The 19,733-nt window shown below is 42.7% G+C and overlaps 2 protein-coding genes across 8 annotated transcripts; one reads left to right on the forward strand and one right to left on the reverse strand.

Annotated features, from left to right (window-relative positions):
* Positions 1 to 35: 35 nt before the first annotated feature.
* On the reverse strand, positions 36 to 9,267 carry LOC144031253 (volume-regulated anion channel subunit LRRC8D-like). 6 transcript variants are annotated; one of them, XM_077538203.1, is made up of 2 exons: positions 8,851 to 9,267; positions 36 to 3,021 (listed from the first exon to the last, which is right to left on the reverse strand). In XM_077538203.1, exon 2 carries the CDS (start codon positions 3,017 to 3,019, stop codon positions 509 to 511), a length of 2,511 nt encoding a protein of 836 aa, XP_077394329.1. In that variant the 5' UTR covers positions 3,020 to 3,021; positions 8,851 to 9,267; the 3' UTR covers positions 36 to 508. The 6 variants fall into 6 exon arrangements, with proteins under 6 accessions (XP_077394329.1, XP_077394337.1, XP_077394346.1 ...); XM_077538211.1 differs by having other exon boundaries at positions 8,825 to 9,267; XM_077538220.1 differs by having other exon boundaries at positions 9,200 to 9,218.
* gtf2b (general transcription factor IIB) lies at positions 9,132 to 19,621 on the forward strand. 2 transcript variants are annotated; one of them, XM_077538242.1, is made up of 7 exons: positions 9,132 to 9,259; positions 10,698 to 10,810; positions 11,196 to 11,329; positions 11,520 to 11,666; positions 18,594 to 18,723; positions 18,790 to 19,071; positions 19,164 to 19,621. In XM_077538242.1, the coding sequence occupies exons 1-7, from the start codon at positions 9,165 to 9,167 to the stop codon at positions 19,295 to 19,297; spliced, it is 1,035 nt and encodes a 344-aa protein (XP_077394368.1). In that variant the 5' UTR covers positions 9,132 to 9,164; the 3' UTR covers positions 19,298 to 19,621. The 2 variants fall into 2 exon arrangements, with proteins under 2 accessions (XP_077394368.1, XP_077394378.1); XM_077538252.1 differs by lacking the exon at positions 9,132 to 9,259 and adding an exon at positions 9,395 to 9,692.
* Positions 19,622 to 19,733: the final 112 nt, after the last annotated feature.

Genomic DNA, 19,733 nt, shown 5'->3' on the forward strand with positions numbered 1-19,733 from the left:
AATGAATGCAAATGCCATAAATTTGTTCCAGCACCTGACACCTAACAATTTATTTTATTTGTTTAAATATAACAAAAAAATAGCACTCTGGAATGGTTAATTTATAATAAACAAATACTAAAAATCATAATTACCGTAAATTGAATGTAAAGAACAAAACAATTTGTGCATCAGGTCACGTCACGGTTTCATGTAGAGCTGTCATTAAGGTGTTTTTTGTTGTTTTTTTTGTTTTTTTTAAAGAATCAATTATTACAGATTACCGCTAATCAGGAAAATTTGGCTCTGTCCGCCACAAATGTTTTTTAAATTATTAATTAGCATATAGTTTTGTGACAGAAATGTTTGTGTTGACAAATTTCTGTGGTCGACTTAGCTTGTAGTGTTTCTGTCTTATTTTAACACCACTGAGCAGACAAACTTGCTTTGCACACATTGCCGCCTTTATTTCCTCTTCCTGGTTCTTGAAATTATTTCTCCTGGACTCAAAAGGTTTTAGAACCCTCGCTTATAAGACACTTGTACTGTCCATTTTGCTGTCTCGGCTGATGCTCTCCCTGACCTCCACGGGCAAAGTCATGTAAAGGTGATCCTCCACCTGGAACTCACTTCTTCGCAGCCGGCGGCAGTTGCCGAGCTGCGCGGGCAGCTTTTCCAAACTGTTTCCCTTCAACTCCAGATGATTGAGGTGAACCAGCTCGCCCACAGCCTCCGACAGTTCCATAAGGTCGTTGTGGCCCAAGCAAAGCACCCTCATCTTGGTGCATTTGAACAGATTATTGGGCAACGTCTCCAGCTTGTTGTAAGTGATGTCGAGGTGCAGCATGTTCAGCAGGAGACCAACCTCTGGCGGCAGCACCTGGATTAAGTTGTAGGCCAAATCCAAATATTGTAGTTTAGGTAGCTTGAACAATGCCGGTGGCAGGGACTGCAGTTTGTTGTGTGAGAGGTGGAGAGCCTCCAGAGACTTGCCCTGGGAAATGGAGGATGGGATTACTGTGATTTTGTTGTGCCACAATTTGAGACACGTCAGACTCTTGAGGTGCTGGAGGCTGACAATCTCCTCTATGGTCCGGATGTTGTTGGACTTCAGATCAAGCTCCTGCAGGTTGAGCAAGCTGAAAATAGCGTGAGGAATCTTTTCCAGCTCGCAACTGTGCAATTCCAGGTCCCTGAGGTTGGTCATTTTTTTCAGAGCATTCAGTCCGAATAGTTTTATGCCATCATTGTGCACCATTAATTTCACCAGGTGCTGCGACACGTCTGTGATGTTGGTCGGCAATTTTGGGAGGTTGCATTTCAGGCACAATGTCTTTAAATGCCTCAAGTCCCGCATGGATTCTAACCCCACCATCCTGTTAATGTCTGAGCTCAAGTTCCCAATGATGGTAAGTTGTCGCAAATTCCTCAGAAAGAACACCCACGTTGGGATCTCGGCGACGTCAGTGAAACTGATGTGAAGGCTGTTAAGATGGTCGCGGAGGAACGCAAAACCGGTCTGCTCCACCTTGGCGGGACACTCGTAGAGGTGCAGTTCCCTCAGACCGGTCATCTGAGAGACGTTAGTGGTGAATCTGACCTCCGGAATCTTCTCCAGCTTGAGTACCTCCAAGTCGGTGAGGTCGAAGACCACGTTTGGAAGACCGAAGAGATTCTTAAGGTGCAGTTCCTGCTGATCTTGTGCGTTACGGGTCACGCACTTCTTCGCTTTTTCGAAGTTCCACTCTTGATTGAGGCTGATCTCCCTCAGCTTGCTTTCGCTCACCTCAGACAGGAAGAGGGCGAAGCGCTTGGCGTAGAGTTGGTCGTATTGGTCAACCATGTGTAAGAGGAATGCAAAGTCATTTTTGACATCTGGAATGTCACTAAAGCTGCTCTCTTCCCTGACTTTCTCAAAAGAATATTCTTTCAGAGGTCCTCGGAATACCCAAAATAGGGAGTAGAAACACACCATCCCATACATTATCATCAGAGCTATGTAACAAATCAGCATCTTGTCAAACATGAACGCCATGTTGTGCGTACAAAGGAACTTTCTATACCCGATCAGCACTGTGACATTAGTCTCACAGATGTGTGTAAAATTAATTTTCACCAAAAAGCTTGATGTGCAGGACAGCATTGAAATAAATGTGGCCGTTTTGAAAATGGTTTGTGCGGCGTAAAACCTGTAAATAAAATCATCGTCCTCTACGTGAGCTCGGAACTTTCGCACTTTCTCAAACAGGGCTTTGGCCTGCTCGCCGTCCTTTTTATCCAAAATGGGCATACTCGCCGTCGGGGCTTCAGCAATGGGCTTATCAGCAGAGACCACCACACTTTCAAGCATAGGGGAGGTTAAGATGGAACTTGTACCTTCACCAGGTCCCCCTAAAGATGCATTCTGCTGTGCAGAAGCTGTGCCGCTCAACTTCTGCTTGTTCTTCTCAGACTCTTCACAGGCTGTTTCGGACACGGCCTTAGTGGTCCACGGAGACTCGAAACAGCGACCCAGAATCGAGACAAAGTGTTCTATTTTGGAGCTTGTCTTGGGAAATTTGAACCAGAAGTTGCCGGTGCCCATAAGAACAACAGTGTTGATCAGGATAAGGTAGGGGAAGAATTTGGAATACCAGGGCAAGATATGGTAATAGCACATTTGGTTGATAAACACATACTGCTGAAGGTCGAAATTGGTATTGATTCCAGATGCCTGAGGTTGATTACTGTATTTCTCTCCCTCCCTCTGATTGTCATCATACTGGGCTTGAAAATTATCTACAGCTCTTTCTAACAGGTTCTTTGTGTCCATCGCAGCAGCTACTTGCTGCATACCCCGTTTGGCGTTGTTCTCCTCTGATTCCTCCATGATAGGAAGGCAAGCTAGCTGGTCCTTGGTGATCTGCATGGTCATGGACACTAGTGCCAACATGAACATGACCACGCTCAGGTATTCCATGAAGACATCCCACCATGGCTTCAAGATGCGGTACGTTGGATGGATATCATTCAAGGACACGAACTCGGTCACTGTGAACATTTCTGCAACAAGAGGAAGGAGAATCGGTTAATCGTATTCTAGTATTAATACACTAGTATTAGATCTTGTGATTATTTCAGAAAATTTATACTGTGTGATTTAGTTGTCGCCGTTTCCTCCAGAATAACAAATTGCTGCCTTTCTCTTACTAAAATACAATTAAATTTCTTCTGCAAGCCTGAAGGTCAAAGTTGGTCCAAAACGCTTCATTTGAAGTAGAGCCTTTCGATTACGTGTCAAAATGTTTCTCTACTCCAACACACATGATTCAATGATCAGGATAATTATCAGGATCTTGCAGAGTTTGCTGATGAGCTTAAATATGAATCAGTTGTGTTGAACGTGGGAAACCTCTACAACATGCAGGACTCAGGCCCTTGATGACCGGACTTTGACACCATTGCTTTAGATAGACAACTGTAAAGTCAAATTCATATAGACCAGGAGTTCTCGAAGTAGCATGAGGTGTCCTAGTAAATTTACAGTAACCCCCACACCTGAGATCTTGTAGCACTAATGAAGTCACATGATGTAGTAATTCCACACTTGTTTGTAATCAACAGCAAAAGAAAGGATCTCAGCTTTTCTGTTCGTCGTCTTTTATTGTCGTTTTCATTCGTTAGTCTCTCACATTAATATGCACATTCTCTCGCTCTGTCTCCTTTTTCTCATCTCGTCATTAGCACATCTGCGGCCCCTTTTAAAGGTCTTTTTTTTTTTCTTTTTTTTTTAACTTTTCCCTTGCCCTTTTGTGGTTCGAACGGGGGATGTCGTTGCTATTTGTTAACTGAGGGCATGTGAAGCCCTTTGAGACTTTTGTGTGATTAAGGGCTATAGAAATAATCTTGACTTGACTAGCAGGTGCAAGTGTAAGTCAAAACGGGACTAGCAATACTTGTTGCTCCCGGAACTAAGAATCACGGGAAATGTAGTTATACTAATACAGACTTATGGAGTATATGCCACGGAGGAGGCGGGACTTCTGACTTCCGGGTGTCACACACATGTTTCCGGTTGCTGTTTGCGACGTGTGGGCCGCGTCCCGTTGCTTGCGCTTCCATCATTGTGCCCCTCGGTTTTAGATGTTTCCATTCTCCAACACACCTGACTCTGATTCTCAAGCTCAGGATCGGTATCAGGCTTCTGCAGAGCTTGTTGATGAGCTGAATGCTGTTTATATGAATCAAGTGTGTTGCAGGAAAGAAACATCTCAAACCTGGACGAGGACTGGGAAAGCCTGGGTGAAAGTTTAGTGGTACCTTCACGTACGGAGTTTCATTCATTTCGTGACCAAGCTTGTAACCCAATTTACTTTTAAGTCAAATCTATTTGAAATATATATATTTTTTTAATTAAACATGTTTTCAATTTGTGTTTTAATTAAGGAAAATTGCACTGTATGGTCTAACAAATAATTAAAAAATCAATAAAAGAGAATGTAAAAAAAAAAAAAACAAGAGTGGTTTTATTGAGAGCAATTATTATATATATATATATATATATATATATTTTATTTTTATTTTCTTTCTTCCTAATGTAGGTTTCAGAAAATGCAGCCATTACTCCCATGGACTCTCACATTGTGTTTATTTTCATATAAAATGAGACTATGATGTCATCTAGTGGTGGTTGTGCATTGGTAAAGTTGTTTCCAAGTTTGACATTTACAAGGCAAGGCAAGTTTATTTGTATAGCACATTTCATACACAAGGCAACTCAATGTACTTTACGCAAGGAAAGGCAACCCATAAGCGTCAACAAACAATAGTTAACATTCAGAGGAAGAAAAATAAATGAAAATAGGTTACAAAATTTACTAAAAAGAACATACAATAACAAAATTTACTGAAAAGAAATACAATAATCTTAAAACATTATTCAACAAACTTTAAAACATTTAACATAAAGAAGTTTCAAATTATAATAAAAAAAAAAAACTTAATTAAAGCTGTTTAAAAGTCCCTAATCAAAGGTATAAGAAAAAAAAATAGTTTTTAACCTGGATTTAAAAGCATTTACACTCGGGGCTGACTTCACTTCTGTTGGTAGCCTATTCCATTTGTGTTCAGCATAACAGCTAAATGCAGCTTCACCATGTTTGCTTCGAACTCTGGGTTCCACTAGTTGGCCCAAGTCTGTAGATCTCAGAGCCCTGCTGGGTTTGTACTCAATCAGCATTTCTTGGATATATTCAGGACCCAAACCATTTAGTGATTTATAGACGAGTAGCAGAACTTTAAAATCTATTCTACAGCTGACTGGGAGCCAGTGCAAATCCTTAAGTACTGGAGTAATATGTTCGGATCTCTTTGTTTTGGTCAGAACTCGAGCTGCAGCGTTCTGAATGAGCTGCAATTGTCTCATGTTCTTTTGAGAGAGTCCAGTCCGTTACAATAATCTAGTCTCCTGGAGATAAAGGCATGGATTTACAGTGGAGCATCATCAGATTCTCCCCCATCTACTTGTAGCCTCGTAGAAAAAAAATGTAATTTGACAAGTATACTTGTCAAAGGCAGTACAATAAACAATATCAGATTTATTATGCATAAATGTTTGGCTCTTATATGTTGGTTAGGTTTACACTATTATTAAGGGGAATGAAGTATGAATTAATATTATTAAAGACCATTAAGTATCTGCAATTGGCTGGCATCCAGTTCAGGGTGTACCCCGCCTACTGCCCGAAGCCATGTGGGATAGGTTCCAGCACCCCCGTGACCCTTGTGTGGAGTAAGCGGTGTAGGAAATGGATGGATGGACCGTTAAGTATGTACATTAACTACATTTAACTTAATACCCACTTGCAGTATTTTAAGCATTCACTACAACAAAACTTAACAAAATTTTACCAAACAAGGGTGGCATGAACACACTACGTTGCTTATTGATGTCCGTCCAAAACAATCTGAACATAAAAGTTATTTTAAAGTCACTCACGTCTCACAGGAAAACCAACATGATATAGCCAAGTTGCCAAATGGCAACGTGCATTCTTGATGTGACGGTACTCAGGAGACTGCTTCTCTTAACAGATGATTCTCCTTCTCCAGACTCCTAGTGAGGTGGATTATAATGCTTTGTCGTAAGTAGCGCCAGCCACTGTTCAGGAGGGGAATAACAATTAGCAGACGTCTGATTGGAAAAAAAATGCTGGCAGGCTGCATCAGCCAGGCGTGCGACGTCACTGCGCCGGTGCCGTGATATATGTCAATCATTTGGCGTCTGCTGGGTCCAATCACATTTGAGCAGGGGCACGTGCCACCCCGGCCCCCCCTCTGGCTACGCCAATGCTCCCCTTCCAAGAAAGCTAAAGTGATGTATAGCTAAAATTAACACATTTTCCATTAATTTAGGATGTTTCCTAAGAATGGAAATTATCAAAATGTATGCAGGACTAAAGACTGAAAATATGATTGTTTAAAAAAATAAGTGGTAAAGTGTCTCATTTTAACCCAGCTACGGGATATAAACTAAGACAAAGCCCAAATTTCAAAGGGGTAAAGTGATCCTCCTAGGGGTAAAATGATCCACTTACTTTTTCCACTCTGAATCAAGCCTAACAACACCTGTTGTAAAAGTCAGAATCCTGACTAGTTAAACAAGCACTGATTCCGTAAATAATGTTGGAATAATTTAAAAAAAAAAAAAATTATGGAGACTGGTCAATTTAAGCCCATTATTCCCTAAACATTTGAAGGTAACTGAACAAAAACAACAAAATATCATTCAAAATGCTTTATTTAACAATCAAATGAGAGAAACAACCATTTTCACACAGTTGGAGTCAGAACTCAGGACTCTTCGAGCCATCTATGATCTGGAAATCAGGGCAAAGAATGAACTGAAACAGGTAGGGTAGAGCAGACTGCGACTCAGAAAAAAGGAGTAGAAACACTATAGGACATCTCGCACTATAGCAAGACCTATGTTATCTTCGTGTGGTTCCTCCAGTCCTTGTTGGTTGTGGCAGCTTCCTCACAACTTCACTTTTAGGAACATGTGCCACATCATTTTTCTTTATGGCAAAGTCTCTCCCACACTTTCCCTTCCAGATTTTTTTTTTCTGTCTTCAAAAGTTTTTTTCAATTGCCTTCTTCTCGGGAATATCCGTGAGGATGGCTGTCTTTACACGCTTCTTTGTGGTTTGCTTTCTGGGGGGACATTTGAGAAGCGCAATGATTTCCTGAGGAGACACATATCTAGGTTGGCTGGTCTTATGTCGCACATCCATGTCATCTGGCGAGGGGGTGGGTGCATTAGGATGGGCTGACTTCTCTGCAGTGCATGGTTCATCTTCCACTGGATCATGGTTCATCTTCATGTGAACCTTCCATATCACCTACTGGAAGTGGACCATCCAGATGATCCCCATTGGCAGGCTGCAGTTCAAGGTTTGGTAGGTCTGACACCATAGATGGTGCAAAGACTTCTTCAGGGAAAATGTCATAATTATATGGGAAAATCCTAGTGGACCTAAACCCAGAAGTAAAGTTGTGTTGTGTACCAACTTGAATCTAGATTCACCACTCCTACAACCTGGAAAATGGTGACTGTTTTGCCAGCATTTGGGCTCAGTGGCATTGTGCTTTGAATGGATCATACTGGCTGCAATTTTCTCCTCTTCAAGGTTGTTGTATTTTCCTTGGCTTATGTTTTTTTAAAACAGTTTCTGACCTGAAAAAAACAAAACATGTATGAAAAGACAGTGTCTCACTTTTCTCCATAGCATTTGTCTCAATTTAACCCACCACCACAATTTTATAAAGAACAACCTTTCTTCACAGCTCAGGATAATCTTTGGCTAGCATTGTCACATACATTTATAAGTTGATAGTTAAACAATATGTGGGATGTACATTTTTTCCTCTTGAGTCAATTAGCTTTACTCCAACAGTTGATTTAAGTTGAAAGCCAATAAAGTACTTTTATATACCAAAAATATATTTTTGTACAAAATGCATGCTTACCTCAGCACAATCCAGTCATCTTCTTTATGGACAAGATGAAATGGGAGGGGCTTGATAATAAATTGGTCACATAACAACAGATGTGCTCTTTTTCCGAGATACAGGTGGTGTCTCACAATACCCCACTCTCCCTACCTGACTGGAAGCTACTGATTTGTTTGAAAAGTGGTTCTCCAATTTTGGGTCCATGAGCCGTGGTTTGGGGTTGCACAATGTAATTGGCCATGATATGGCATATCACATTGAGCGGGTGGTTGAGGCCGATGTGCAGGAGCAGAGCAAGGCGGGGCAAGTGTGCTCTTTAACGTAATTTAAGAAAAACAAAAAGCAAACGACGTACAAAACAAGATACAAAGTATAAACCAAAAACTGGGAATAAACTCACTATAGTACCAAACTATAACAGGCAGGACACACAGGAGTAGGAAAGCGGGTGTGACAAAGACAATGTCTCGGGCGACAAGAACTGAAAGAAAGCAGGGATACACATAGTTAACGAGTCAACGAGAGACACCTGGACAAGACACATGGCTTGAGGAGCTGATTGGGTGACACCAGGGACCGGGATGACAAGCATGCACGGACATGATAAAACTTGACGCGACATTAACAAAGGGAGAAACACAAGGAAAACATAACCAATAAACCAAACCAAAACACAGATTATGACAACATCATTTTTAAAATGTGCGTAACAACTCAGCTTCGGATCAAGTAAAATCGCTATAATGTATCATGATCACCCGTTTTTATTTTTGTTTTGTTTTACTAACTAAAGTTACATTACTACAGTCATATTTTATTTTTTTGTAGTCAAAAGGCTAAGATCTCTATTTACCGGTCGATCTACGTTCCTATCCTCACCTATGGTCACAAGCTGTGGGTCGTGACCGAAAGAACAAGATCCTGGATACAAGCGGCCGAAATGAGTTTCCTCCGCAGGGTGTCCGGGCGCTCAGGCACCGTACACACGAAAGCCCGTTTCAACGTATCCGCACAAGTTTCTTACCGCACAACTTCCCCTCCCCACTCCATAACTAATATTACAGAGGAAAACATTTATTATGAGTGACTTTGTTATTTAGGCATGAACTTTAAAAAAAATATTTTTATGAGCTGCCTTAAGGTTGGAGTAAAACTGGAGGTCATTTGTACTCTGTGACTTGCCGTCCCGAAAAATGCCACGTGATCAAAAATTTATAAATACAAGTACCTCTACAAGCGGTTGCTTCTTTGACAGACACTACGCTTGTGCTATGGCGTCGACAAGCCGGTGAGTACGGCGCTCATTATTCGTCACAAATATCTCAAAGACACTACTTTCTTCGTTTGTGACACCGAAAGCCACCGAAGACAAAGAGACGGTACACCCTCTCAGGGGGGGAAAAAAGAAAAAAAAGGAAAAAAGCACCTCGCACTACCATACTGTTGCGGTAGCATCTTGTTGCTTAGCATAGCGCGCTAGCTCGCCGGTCAAAATGCCCACACGGTCTTTTTTTTGTGGGGGGCGTTCAGTGTATAATCAAAGAAAATTATTTAAATCCAAGTTGTCACTGATGTTAAATGATATTCTTTTGTTCCCCCTCAAACTACACAATGCCAGCTCGCTGGGCGTGTGGCTAGCGCAGCGGCTGTCCTTGTGTACCGCTGACAGGCATTGCGCAGCGTCATCACATTGGAACATTTTTGTGTTGTATTTACGGCAGGTATGTCAAACTTGTTTTTTTCTATTGCGGCCCACATTATAATTGTCTATAATAAAGCACGCCTAATCCCGATGAGTGAAACGGTAAAATCACGGTTCACTATGGACCGTGTTCGGTTTGGTACAGTAATTAAAACGGGGGGAAAAGTGTTGTCTCCATATACATCAGTGCATATTTAATGGAATTTAAAAATGAAGCAACAATACCTTAAATCTTTTATTTTAGCAAATAAAAGATGCAAAATTGGTTTTAAGTTCACGGTTTGGTACATAACACTATACTGCTCAATTGTTGTATGCAGGAAAAAATAAAATGTATATTTTTTAATGTTACAGTATTACAGTTGTTAACTTTTTTCTGCAAGTGCAACATCAGTGCTTTTTCTTCTTAGAAAGAGGCAATTTGGTTTTAAGTTCATACACATACTGGAGCAGATTTGAAGATAAATAAAACTAGATAGTCGCAGATTAAATCTTATCTGTAGCTTGTCTTTTTAGGAATTGAAGACGTGCAGCAGTAATCGTTTGAACCGTGTCAATTATTATGCTGTGAAAACACAAATGAATGGTGTGTCATTGCTTTGGCCCCATCTGAAGAACCTGAGACAGACTATTTAAGTGGCAGCTGAAAATGTCACATCGATCTAGTTTAATAATAATAAGTAAAAAATCAAAATAAAAAAAAAGGAAAAACTCGAAGTATATATAGCAGCTCCAATTTGTGAAAAATTAGTCTAAATCATATCGACATCCAATGAAATAATGCAATTTTTTGGGGGGGAGAAAAAAAAAACTGCTTCTTTTCAGTTGGTAGCCTTTTCTGTTTTTTTTTTTCCTCTCTAATCTTTCAGTCCATTTCCTTCAATTATGATTTTTTTTGTTTTGTTTTGGGTTTTTTTGGACAGAAAAAAAACCTTCAAACCATCACTCTGGCACTTGGAAAATATTACAAAGCTCATTGAGTCAATTTTTGTGTCTTTTCTCCTCATTCATTTTGCTCCCACAGTGGAGATGGATCGACCCTTCCCAGAGTTCAGTGCCCCAACCACCCCGATGCCATCCTGGTGGAGGACTACCGAGCAGGGGACATGATTTGCCCCGAGTGTGGCCTTGTCGTAGGTAAGCAAGGCAGCGCCCTCTGTCCACAACGCCGTTTCTAACATGGCCGCATGATCCAACGTCAAGTTGCACGCTCATGCAGTAGTCAAGTCATAAATCTAGCAAATATTGAAATGAATCAATATGAAGCTGAACACCGTCAATCTTTCAAAGGGCTCACAATAAACTAGCAGTTATCGGTAAAGCCCATTTGTGACGTTCACAAGTTCAAGTTCAAGCTGTGGGGGAACATTAATGAGCCTCCTGAGCACAGATCTTAAACCAGGAGGGAGATGATGCAAGCTGGCTGATACTGATGCAAGCGCCATCCAACACGATTGCCCTTACTATTTTTTTCTTCTCGTTCTACATGTCTTCTTTCTTTTGATTTGTTTGTTTTTCTCAGGTGACCGTGTGATTGACGTTGGCTCCGAGTGGCGGACGTTTTCCAATGAGAAAGCCCTGAAAGATCCATCCAGAGTGGGAGATGCCCAGAACCCGCTGCTGAATGGAGGCGACCTCACCACCATGATCAGCAAGGTCGACTGAGACATAAAATGATCACTCTTCACCTTGACTAAATATTTGTCTTCTTTGAAAATACACAACTTTATTCTCATAAGTCTTACTGCAATTGAGTGTGCAACCGCTACACTACAATTTTCTTATCTTGTAGTAGTGATGCACACCCTATGACAATATTAAAGTCAAAATGTTGTTTCCATCACAGGGAACGGGCGCCGCCAGTTTTGACGAATTTGGCAACTCCAAGTACCAGAACCGCCGTACCATGAGCAGCTCGGACCGTGCCATGCTCAACGCCTTCAAAGAGATCACCACCATGGCCGATCGCATCAACCTGCCAAGGAACATCATAGTAAGTGTACTGATACTTTTGCGGTTTGGGTAGGGAGTATGTGTGGGACAAAAAAACAATTCGACCGGATATCATTCGTCAAGGAGAGCTATAACGACTGTATTGGTAGCAGACTCGTCAACCGATACAAAATCCGTCAGGAATCCTTAGATACATTGCTTGTAAAGGTGCGGACCAGATATCGCATGGCTACAAATTGGCTGCGTGTGAGGCTTTATGGTTTTCATAACAAGAGCAAGAGCTTTGCACCATGCTCATCTTGTTTTGTTTACGTTTCAGTAGCGTCACTATTCAAGCTACTTCCAACTTTACAGAGCGCTAGCCAAGTAGCGCTTTTATTGACACGTCATTCCCCGGATGTTGTAAACATAATGCAATGACACATCTTTTTTTGGGGGGCCCACGGTCAGCGCCGGACTAGTGAGACGGCACGGGATAGTGTTCGCGCATCACAACGAGTGACAACATGAGACAGTTAGCAGAAGCCCATCATCTCGGTACATCTCGGTATTTCCCATGGCTATCGAGTCCTCTCGGTGCACTTGTATGTCCCGGTGTTAGTACTGTGCGCGAGCCAAAAAGAATAACTCCCGTGACGATCCAATGCATGGATTCAAACTTCACACAGGTGTGTCCTAAAGCTAACACACCAGCTAAGCTAAAAGCACCGTAAGCATCTCATTTCTCAGTTTGTGGCTCTCTGTCAATGTACACAACTTGCATGAGATGAGAAGCAGATAGGAGAATTGAGACCTGTCCACAATTATATCATCAAACTGGCAAAAAAACAAAACATGAACAGTAGTGATTTCGTGGTCATCGTGTCTCAGAACTTATTTAAAAAAAAAATAAAAAAGTCGTCGTACATTAACCAAAAATGAATGTGACAGCAAAAGAAAAACAAAAATTGTTGATAAAAAGGGAAGGTCACTTTTGGCAATATTTTTTGGATATATTAAGTGGTTAAAATGTGTTTGATAGATTTATTGGTCCATAAGGTGGCTTCATATTTCTTTTGGCTGGACGGTAGGTTTATTTCATGTCTCACATTTTTATGTTTCTGAAATACTTCATACTGTGCACATATTGTGTTTGTGTTGGTGTCTTTTGAAAGGTTAAATATTTATATTTCAAATTAAATTATCAGCCATTTCTTTTCCTGATCCTTAGTTTGAATAGCAAGAAAAAAACAATTATAACTGTCAATAATGACTAATAAATACTTAAACTGTGATACATTTTTAAGTCATATCGCCCAAGCTCTTTGTTGCGGTCTTTTTAAATAATTGATTCAATATATGAAAATAGAAGACATTATTGTTTTTGTTTTTTAACGTGTTTTAAAATACTGTAAAAATTTGTGGTGTTTTATGATTAGCGTCTACAAGCAACAATTGTCACTAAGTTTTGAATATTGAAATGAATCGTATTGAATCGAAAATGGTATCATTCCCAGACTTAATTGAACCGTATCGAACCGTTCTGCTCTGAAACGTATTGAAATACGTGTCGAATCAGCCTCATTTCAGAGATTCCCACCCCGACCTTCAGTGTTCTTCTCATAACCTTTTTGCCCCAAGAATAAGAAATAAAAAAAATAAATAAATCCGTCTAGCCATTACGTTAACTGTAATAGTTGTAATTGGTGGGAGCCTGCGCTTGCTTTTATCCACTAACATCTTGACACCCAAATACAGAGCACCAAAACTTCCAAAAGTAAAAATAAATGAATAAATAAATTACTAAAGGTGAAAATAAAAACAGATATAAAAATAATTCATAATTTAAATCAACAAAAATATAAATGGAAATATAAAAACTATATATATATATATATATATATATATATATATATATATATATATATATGGTGTCAAAATGAGTCCGTTAACTTTGAGTTAATTTAAAGTTCCTTTCATGCCACTAATTCTTTTAATGCGCGATTAATTAACTTCCCCTTACTTGGAAAGTCTGTACTGGGGGAATTCCAGTTGCAACGCAGCAGACACATCCATGTCAAAATTTAGCAGTAATAATTTTAATAATGCATATATTTGTAGTTGTATTTTTTTACAATTTTAAAAATGTGCAGAAGTTCACAAGTTACTTCATGTTAAAGATTAGATAGCTTGTAATATGAAAAGAAAAATACACTGAGCTGTCATGTCTTACGAATGCAATTGTGCCATCTAGTAGCAAATAATAACCAACACAAATAAATATATATATATTTTTTTTTTGCAGTAAAAGTTCATTATAAAGTTGAGTTTGAGTACACTACATCTTTTTATTTTAACTCAATGTTATGAATTATGAAATTATTGTATTAGTAACTGAAAGATGCAGCCGTATTTGTATTAGCTTAACATTTTTTTTAACAGTATGAAAACTTTAGAAAAAAATATTTTATTGTACATTTTATTGTACATTTAGAACAGATATCAAATTTGTGATTAATCGTGAGTTAAACTATTGAAGTCATGTGATTAATTCTGATTAAAAAATTTAATTGTCTGACACCTCTAATAAATATATTGTTTTTATTTTCATTTATATTATTTGGATTTAATTTTTGAATTATATTTATTATATCAGTTTTTATTTTCAATTTTAAGTCATTTATTTATTTATTTAATTTTAATTTTGGCAGTTTTGGTCTTCCATACCCAAAGAGTGTTATGTCCAAGCCACTCTGTCAGACTTCCTTTTTTAATACCACGTAACCCCCCCCCCCCTTCCTTTTTTTTTTTTTTTTAAGAGCTCAGAATTGTTCATTCGGTAGTCTTACCGATTCAACGTCTTGTCATCATTGCTCTTTTCTTTTTTTTTTTCTTTTTTTTTTTTTTTTTTTTTTTTTTTGTGTGTGCGTTTGCGTGCGTGCGTGCGTTTGCGTGTGTGCGTTTGCGTGCGTTTGCGTGCGTGCGTGTGCGTGCAAATACGTATAAATTTATACTCATTCATTCACCTAAAACCTTATAAATATCCCATTACCCTTCGCCTTAACCAGGTACTTCAGAATCTTGCCAGAGTCGTGAGATTTAAATGGTCAGGAGACCAGAGAAAAGGTCAGAAAAAAAAAGAAATAAAGAGAAAAGAAAGGTAAATCAAAGTGACATCCAGCACCGACCAAACACTTCCTGCCTTCCCCATGATTACAAAATCAAAGTCTTACGCCAACCCCGGAAGCCTCTAAATTCCAGCAAATTTAGCGAGATCTCAAGAGCCCAGAGGAAAAACTAAAGAGAGGAAGGAGGGAAGGATCGATAAGGCAGAGTGAGATCAATAGAAGCCAGTACATCCAATCCATCAAAGTGAAGTCCAGCACCAACAAGACCCCTCCTGCGTGGTTACAAAACCGGAGTCTTATGCCAACCCCAGAAACCTCATACTTCTAATAAATTAAGATCTCAAGTGACCAGAGGAAAAACTAAAGAGAGGAAGGAGGGAAGGATAGATAAAGCAAAGTGAGAACCACAGACACCAGCACCAACTGATTCAAGGGGCTGTGGGAGGGAGAGGGTACTTCTGTTGAGTTTCAGTAGATGCTGGTGCGACGGATCTGGCATGCATAAGGACCACCACCAAAGAAAGAAGCCGTCAACCGCGGTCCAGCAAAGCGAGCACCCCCCCCCCCCCCCCCCCCGGAATCCCCAGGCCGCGGCAGCACCAAGGCCACCCCCAAGCCACCCGAGCGGACACCGGTCGGCGAGCCGACCCAGACACCCGGAACACCCCCGCCCCAGCCCCGGCCCACACCCCCGAGCCCAAGGCCGCAGAACGAGGCCCAGCGGGCCCCCACAGCGCCCCACCGGTCCCCAGCCCCCATCCCCCCACGACCCCCCCGCACCCCACCCAAACCCGCCATCCACCACGACCCAGGCCCCACCACCCCCGACCCCCAAACCCCCGAACACACCCCGACCCCCAGCACCCAACCCCCCACCCACCCATACCTCCACCCCCCCCCAAACAAGCCGCCCCCCCCCGACGGCCGCCACCCCCCCCCCGCGAACCCGGCCCCCCGCGAGAACCCCCCACCCCCCCCCGGAAACCGGCACCGGGCAGCAGCGCAGAGAGGGAAGATGTGCCCACCCCACCTCCAGCCGCGCGAGATTTGCACAGCGGCGGGAGGGGGGAAGCAGAGGACGAAGCACCAGGGGAGAAGGCGGAACACCAGAACACCGAGCCCGGTGGGGAGAGGCCCCGGTCGTCACGCCAGAGTACTAGTGACACCTAACCCTGTTACTGAGTCCGCCAGCTCGCCGACTGGCGAGCTCTACCCTTACACCGTGAATGTGGCCCCACCCAGTGTATATACAAGTGTGTGCGTGTGGTGCATTAAAATTGGGAGCAGGTGAGTCGGAGCAGAGGGAAAAAATTTCCCCTACTCCGACACACCCGTATCCCCCCCAAAAAAATGAATATGTATATGTGTGGTGCATTAAAAAAGGGAATGGAGGGACAAAGTGGTGGGGCAGGGACACAAATGGGGGGGGACCACAGCGCTGCCAGGCACTGCAGTCCATCCCCTCTGATGGCTCCCCGCCCCAACTCACCCCTCCCCTTGGACGTGAGGTGCATTAAAATTGGAGGGGAGTTGAAGGGTGAAGACGGTGTTTCCACCCTTCCCCACCCCACCAAGAAATGTGTTGTGTGCCCTATGTGTATATTTACAAAGTGTATAGTGCAAGCTAGTGAAGTGAGTAAGAGGAGCGACCAGCGGGGCCTCACCCAACCCGGCGGGTGTAGGTGGCACGCCCGCCCCCCAGCACCCCCACCCCCTGCCGCCCCCCACCTCATCCACCCGGCACCACAATGGGCGGACAGCCAGCGCAGCAGGGCTACCGGACAGCCCACCGGCCACCGGAGCCCGTCCGGGGCGCCAGGAGTTATACCGGAGTGGGGCAGGCCCCAAACCCTCGCCCGGCCCCCGGAGCCCGACGCCCGGGCCGGGGAGGGAGCCCCAGGCCCAGGGAGGGGGAGGGGGAGGGGCCGCAGGGCAGACAGGGAAGGGGGGGGGGGGGGGGGGGGGGGGGGAAGCGGGGAGAAGACGACAAGAAGGCGAAAGGGCGGCTGCAGGGCAGGGGGAGAGGAGGAGGGAGGGCGACAAGGGAAAAGGGACCGGGAGGCAGAGGAGGATGGGCGGGAGGAGGCGAGGAGGGAGAGGCGACGGGGGGGAGGAAGGGGGAGGGGAGAGGGAACCACGGGGCACACCGGAGGCCCACCCACCCCGAACCGCGCCGCCGGGCACGGAGCAGCGGACCGCGCCGGGACGGCACCGCCCCGGGCACCAGGGGAAGCACCCCAACACCGCACCCCACAGGGGGCCCAGGGAGCGGCCAAGACGCGACCGCCACCGAGCAGACAACGGGGGGGGGGCAGAACCACCCCCGCCCGACCACAGGGGACGGCGTCAAGAAAATTGACTAATTAGCATGCAGTAACACCAAGTGTTGATGCTTAGTGCCCACTAGAAATAAATCTTAAGGAGTTAGTGAGTATAGTGTCGTATAGTGTGGTGTGCTCGAGCCCACTAGCAGCAACTAGGTTCCTGACTATATAAAAATAAAAACAATCAGATACAAAATACCAAATACAGGAGCAGCGAAAACAGAAGTTGTAACGATGTGGTGGCTCTCGTTAACAGGCAGAATCTTGGCAGGATTAAGTTGCCAAATTGAGATTAAAATATTCTATGTACATAGACCATATTTGTTTAAATCTTGATACTTGATTTTTATTTAAGGCAGAGATTTTTTCCATTGAGATATAATTTATTAGTAAGTTTAACCAGTGGTCGATATTTAGAGATTGTTTATTTTTCCAATTGACAAGGATTATTTTTTTAGCAATAGTAAGGGCTATAAATATAGATTGAGATTGTTTACATGGTAGCTCAGTTATTGTTAAGTCACCTAGTAAACACAATCTTGGAGATAAAGGAAGCCTACAGTTTAATATATCAGCGAGCTTTTCCAAGATTTTAGTCCAGAAATGCAGCACTGGAGTACATGACCATAAAGCATGAAGATAAGTATCGGCAGTGTTTTGTGAGCACTGGAGACAAATGTCGGAGTCAGAGAGTCCCATTTTTTTCATCATATATTGTGTAATATATGTTCTATGAAGTATCTTATATTGGATAAGTTGCAAATTTGTCTGTTTGGTCATTTTAAATACATTTTCACAGATTTGGGTCCAAAAGTCTGGTTCCGGAACTATAGACAAGTCTTTTTCCCATTTTAAAGTCGGTAAATACGTTTTATTTGTGTATAAAAATAACTTATATATTTTTGATATTTTCTTTATTGTTGTTGGAGAAAGCTTTATAATATCTTTAGCTAAGACAGGCAGTTGGAGCGTATCCTGAAGTGTTGGGATTTGTTTCTTAACCATATTTTTAACTTGCAGATAATGTAAGAAATTTCCCTTTTTTATTTCATATTTCTGGACCAAGTTTGTATACGATATAAACTTATTATCTGAGAAAAGATGATGAAGGTGTGTAATTCCTTTCTGCTCCCATAGGCTTAAATGGAACGACTGATTATTAAGTTGAAAGTCGGGGTTATGCCAAATGGGAGAGAGCCCACAGGGCGCCAATTGGGAGTTTGTAATTTCTAATGCCTTCCACCAGGCAGTCAGGGTGGCGGCTATCATTGGGTTTTTAAAACAATTATGTCGTCTTATTGATTTTGTAATAAAGAGTAAATCTGACAGTCTAAGATTATTACAATCCTTCTGCTCCAATTCCAACCAACAGTTAGTATCTCTGTTGGGTTGTGTCCATAGCACAAGATATTGTTTTCCCACAGTTTGTCAGAAAGCAAACCGTTTAGCCTAATGCTAACAATGCAAAATGCCATTGATGGGCTAACAAATTGCATCCCCCTTCCATACACTGTGTCCGTGTGTTTTACCCGACAGGACAGAACCAATAACCTATTCAAGCAAGTTTATGAGCAGAAGAGCCTGAAGGGCCGAGCGAACGACGCCATCGCATCGGCCTGCCTTTACATCGCCTGCAGACAAGAAGGCGTCCCCAGAACATTTAAAGGTCAGACCACAAGCTATTCTGACTCTTAGCTACTGCAAGTAAAATGGCGTCCGTGTGGATCCACAGAGATCTGCGCCGTGTCCCGCATCTCCAAGAAGGAGATTGGCCGCTGCTTCAAGCTGATCCTGAAGGCTCTGGAGACCAGCGTGGACCTGATCACCACGGGGGACTTCATGTCCCGCTTCTGCTCCAACTTGGGCCTGCCCAAGCAGGTGCAGATGGCCGCCACCTACATCGCCATGAAGGCCGTCGAGCTGGACCTGGTGCCTGGCAGGAGCCCCATCTCTGTGGCCGCCGCCGCCATCTACATGGCCTCGCAGGCGTCCGCCGAAAAGAAGACGCAGAAAGGTGACGCTCGAGCCGCGGCTGTGCTCTCGTGCGATTATTTTTATTTTTTTTCGCAAGTAACTCTTACAACACTTATTTGCATGCCGCCGCAGAAATCGGAGACATTGCCGGTGTCGCGGACGTGACCATCCGGCAGTCGTACCGGCTCATCTACCCCCGCGCCGCCGAACTTTTCCCCCCGGACTTCAAATTCGACACACCTGTCGACAAGCTGCCCCAACTGTGAAAAGATCTGCTTCACCCCGCCTCCCAGCAGCACAACTTTGTCTGCTACTTCCACCATTTTTCATTTTTTGTCGTTGGCTTCTCTTCTCCCCACAATTTCAAGCCTTTTCCAGGCATGCTCACAGCAAAAGATGGACACACATTCCAGTGATCACGAGAAGAACTCTACCTGCCAGACGGACACGTTCAAGTGGGGAGAATGCTTGCCATTTAAGGCTGCTTTCATACTGTATACATACATTTTTGTAGGAAAATGATTTGCTTATATTTTGTTAGTTTGTTTGAACTGTAATTTAAAAAATAAAAACTTTTTCATTAGAAATGAGACCAAAGATGCAAGAAAATCACTTCACCTTGTACTCTCCGATGGGTGCAATTATCTCATCAAGTAATCAGATAATTGATTTTACATTTGACAATACCATAAAAATTCAACT

The sequence above is a fragment of the Festucalex cinctus genome, chromosome 1 (genome assembly GCF_051991245.1).
Source record: "Festucalex cinctus isolate MCC-2025b chromosome 1, RoL_Fcin_1.0, whole genome shotgun sequence".
NCBI lineage: Eukaryota > Metazoa > Chordata > Actinopteri > Syngnathiformes > Syngnathidae > Festucalex > Festucalex cinctus.

Excerpts from the sequence above, each read along its gene's own strand:
- LOC144031253 (XM_077538188.1), bottom strand. The coding sequence starts at position 8,212 with ATGGCCAATTACATTGTGCAACCCCAAACCACGGCTCATGGACCCAAA. Across the intron at positions 3,022-8,121 it reads AATCAGTAGCTTCCAGTCAG|AAATGTTCACAGTGACCGAG; the intron begins GTAGGGAGAGTG and ends CTCTTGTTGCAG.
- gtf2b (XM_077538242.1), top strand. The coding sequence starts at position 9,165 with ATGCCACGTGATCAAAAATTTATAAATACAAGTACCTCTACAAGCGGT. Across the intron at positions 11,330-11,519 it reads TCACCACCATGATCAGCAAG|GGAACGGGCGCCGCCAGTTT; the intron begins GTCGACTGAGAC and ends TTTCCATCACAG. Across the intron at positions 19,072-19,163 it reads CGAAAAGAAGACGCAGAAAG|AAATCGGAGACATTGCCGGT; the intron begins GTGACGCTCGAG and ends ATGCCGCCGCAG.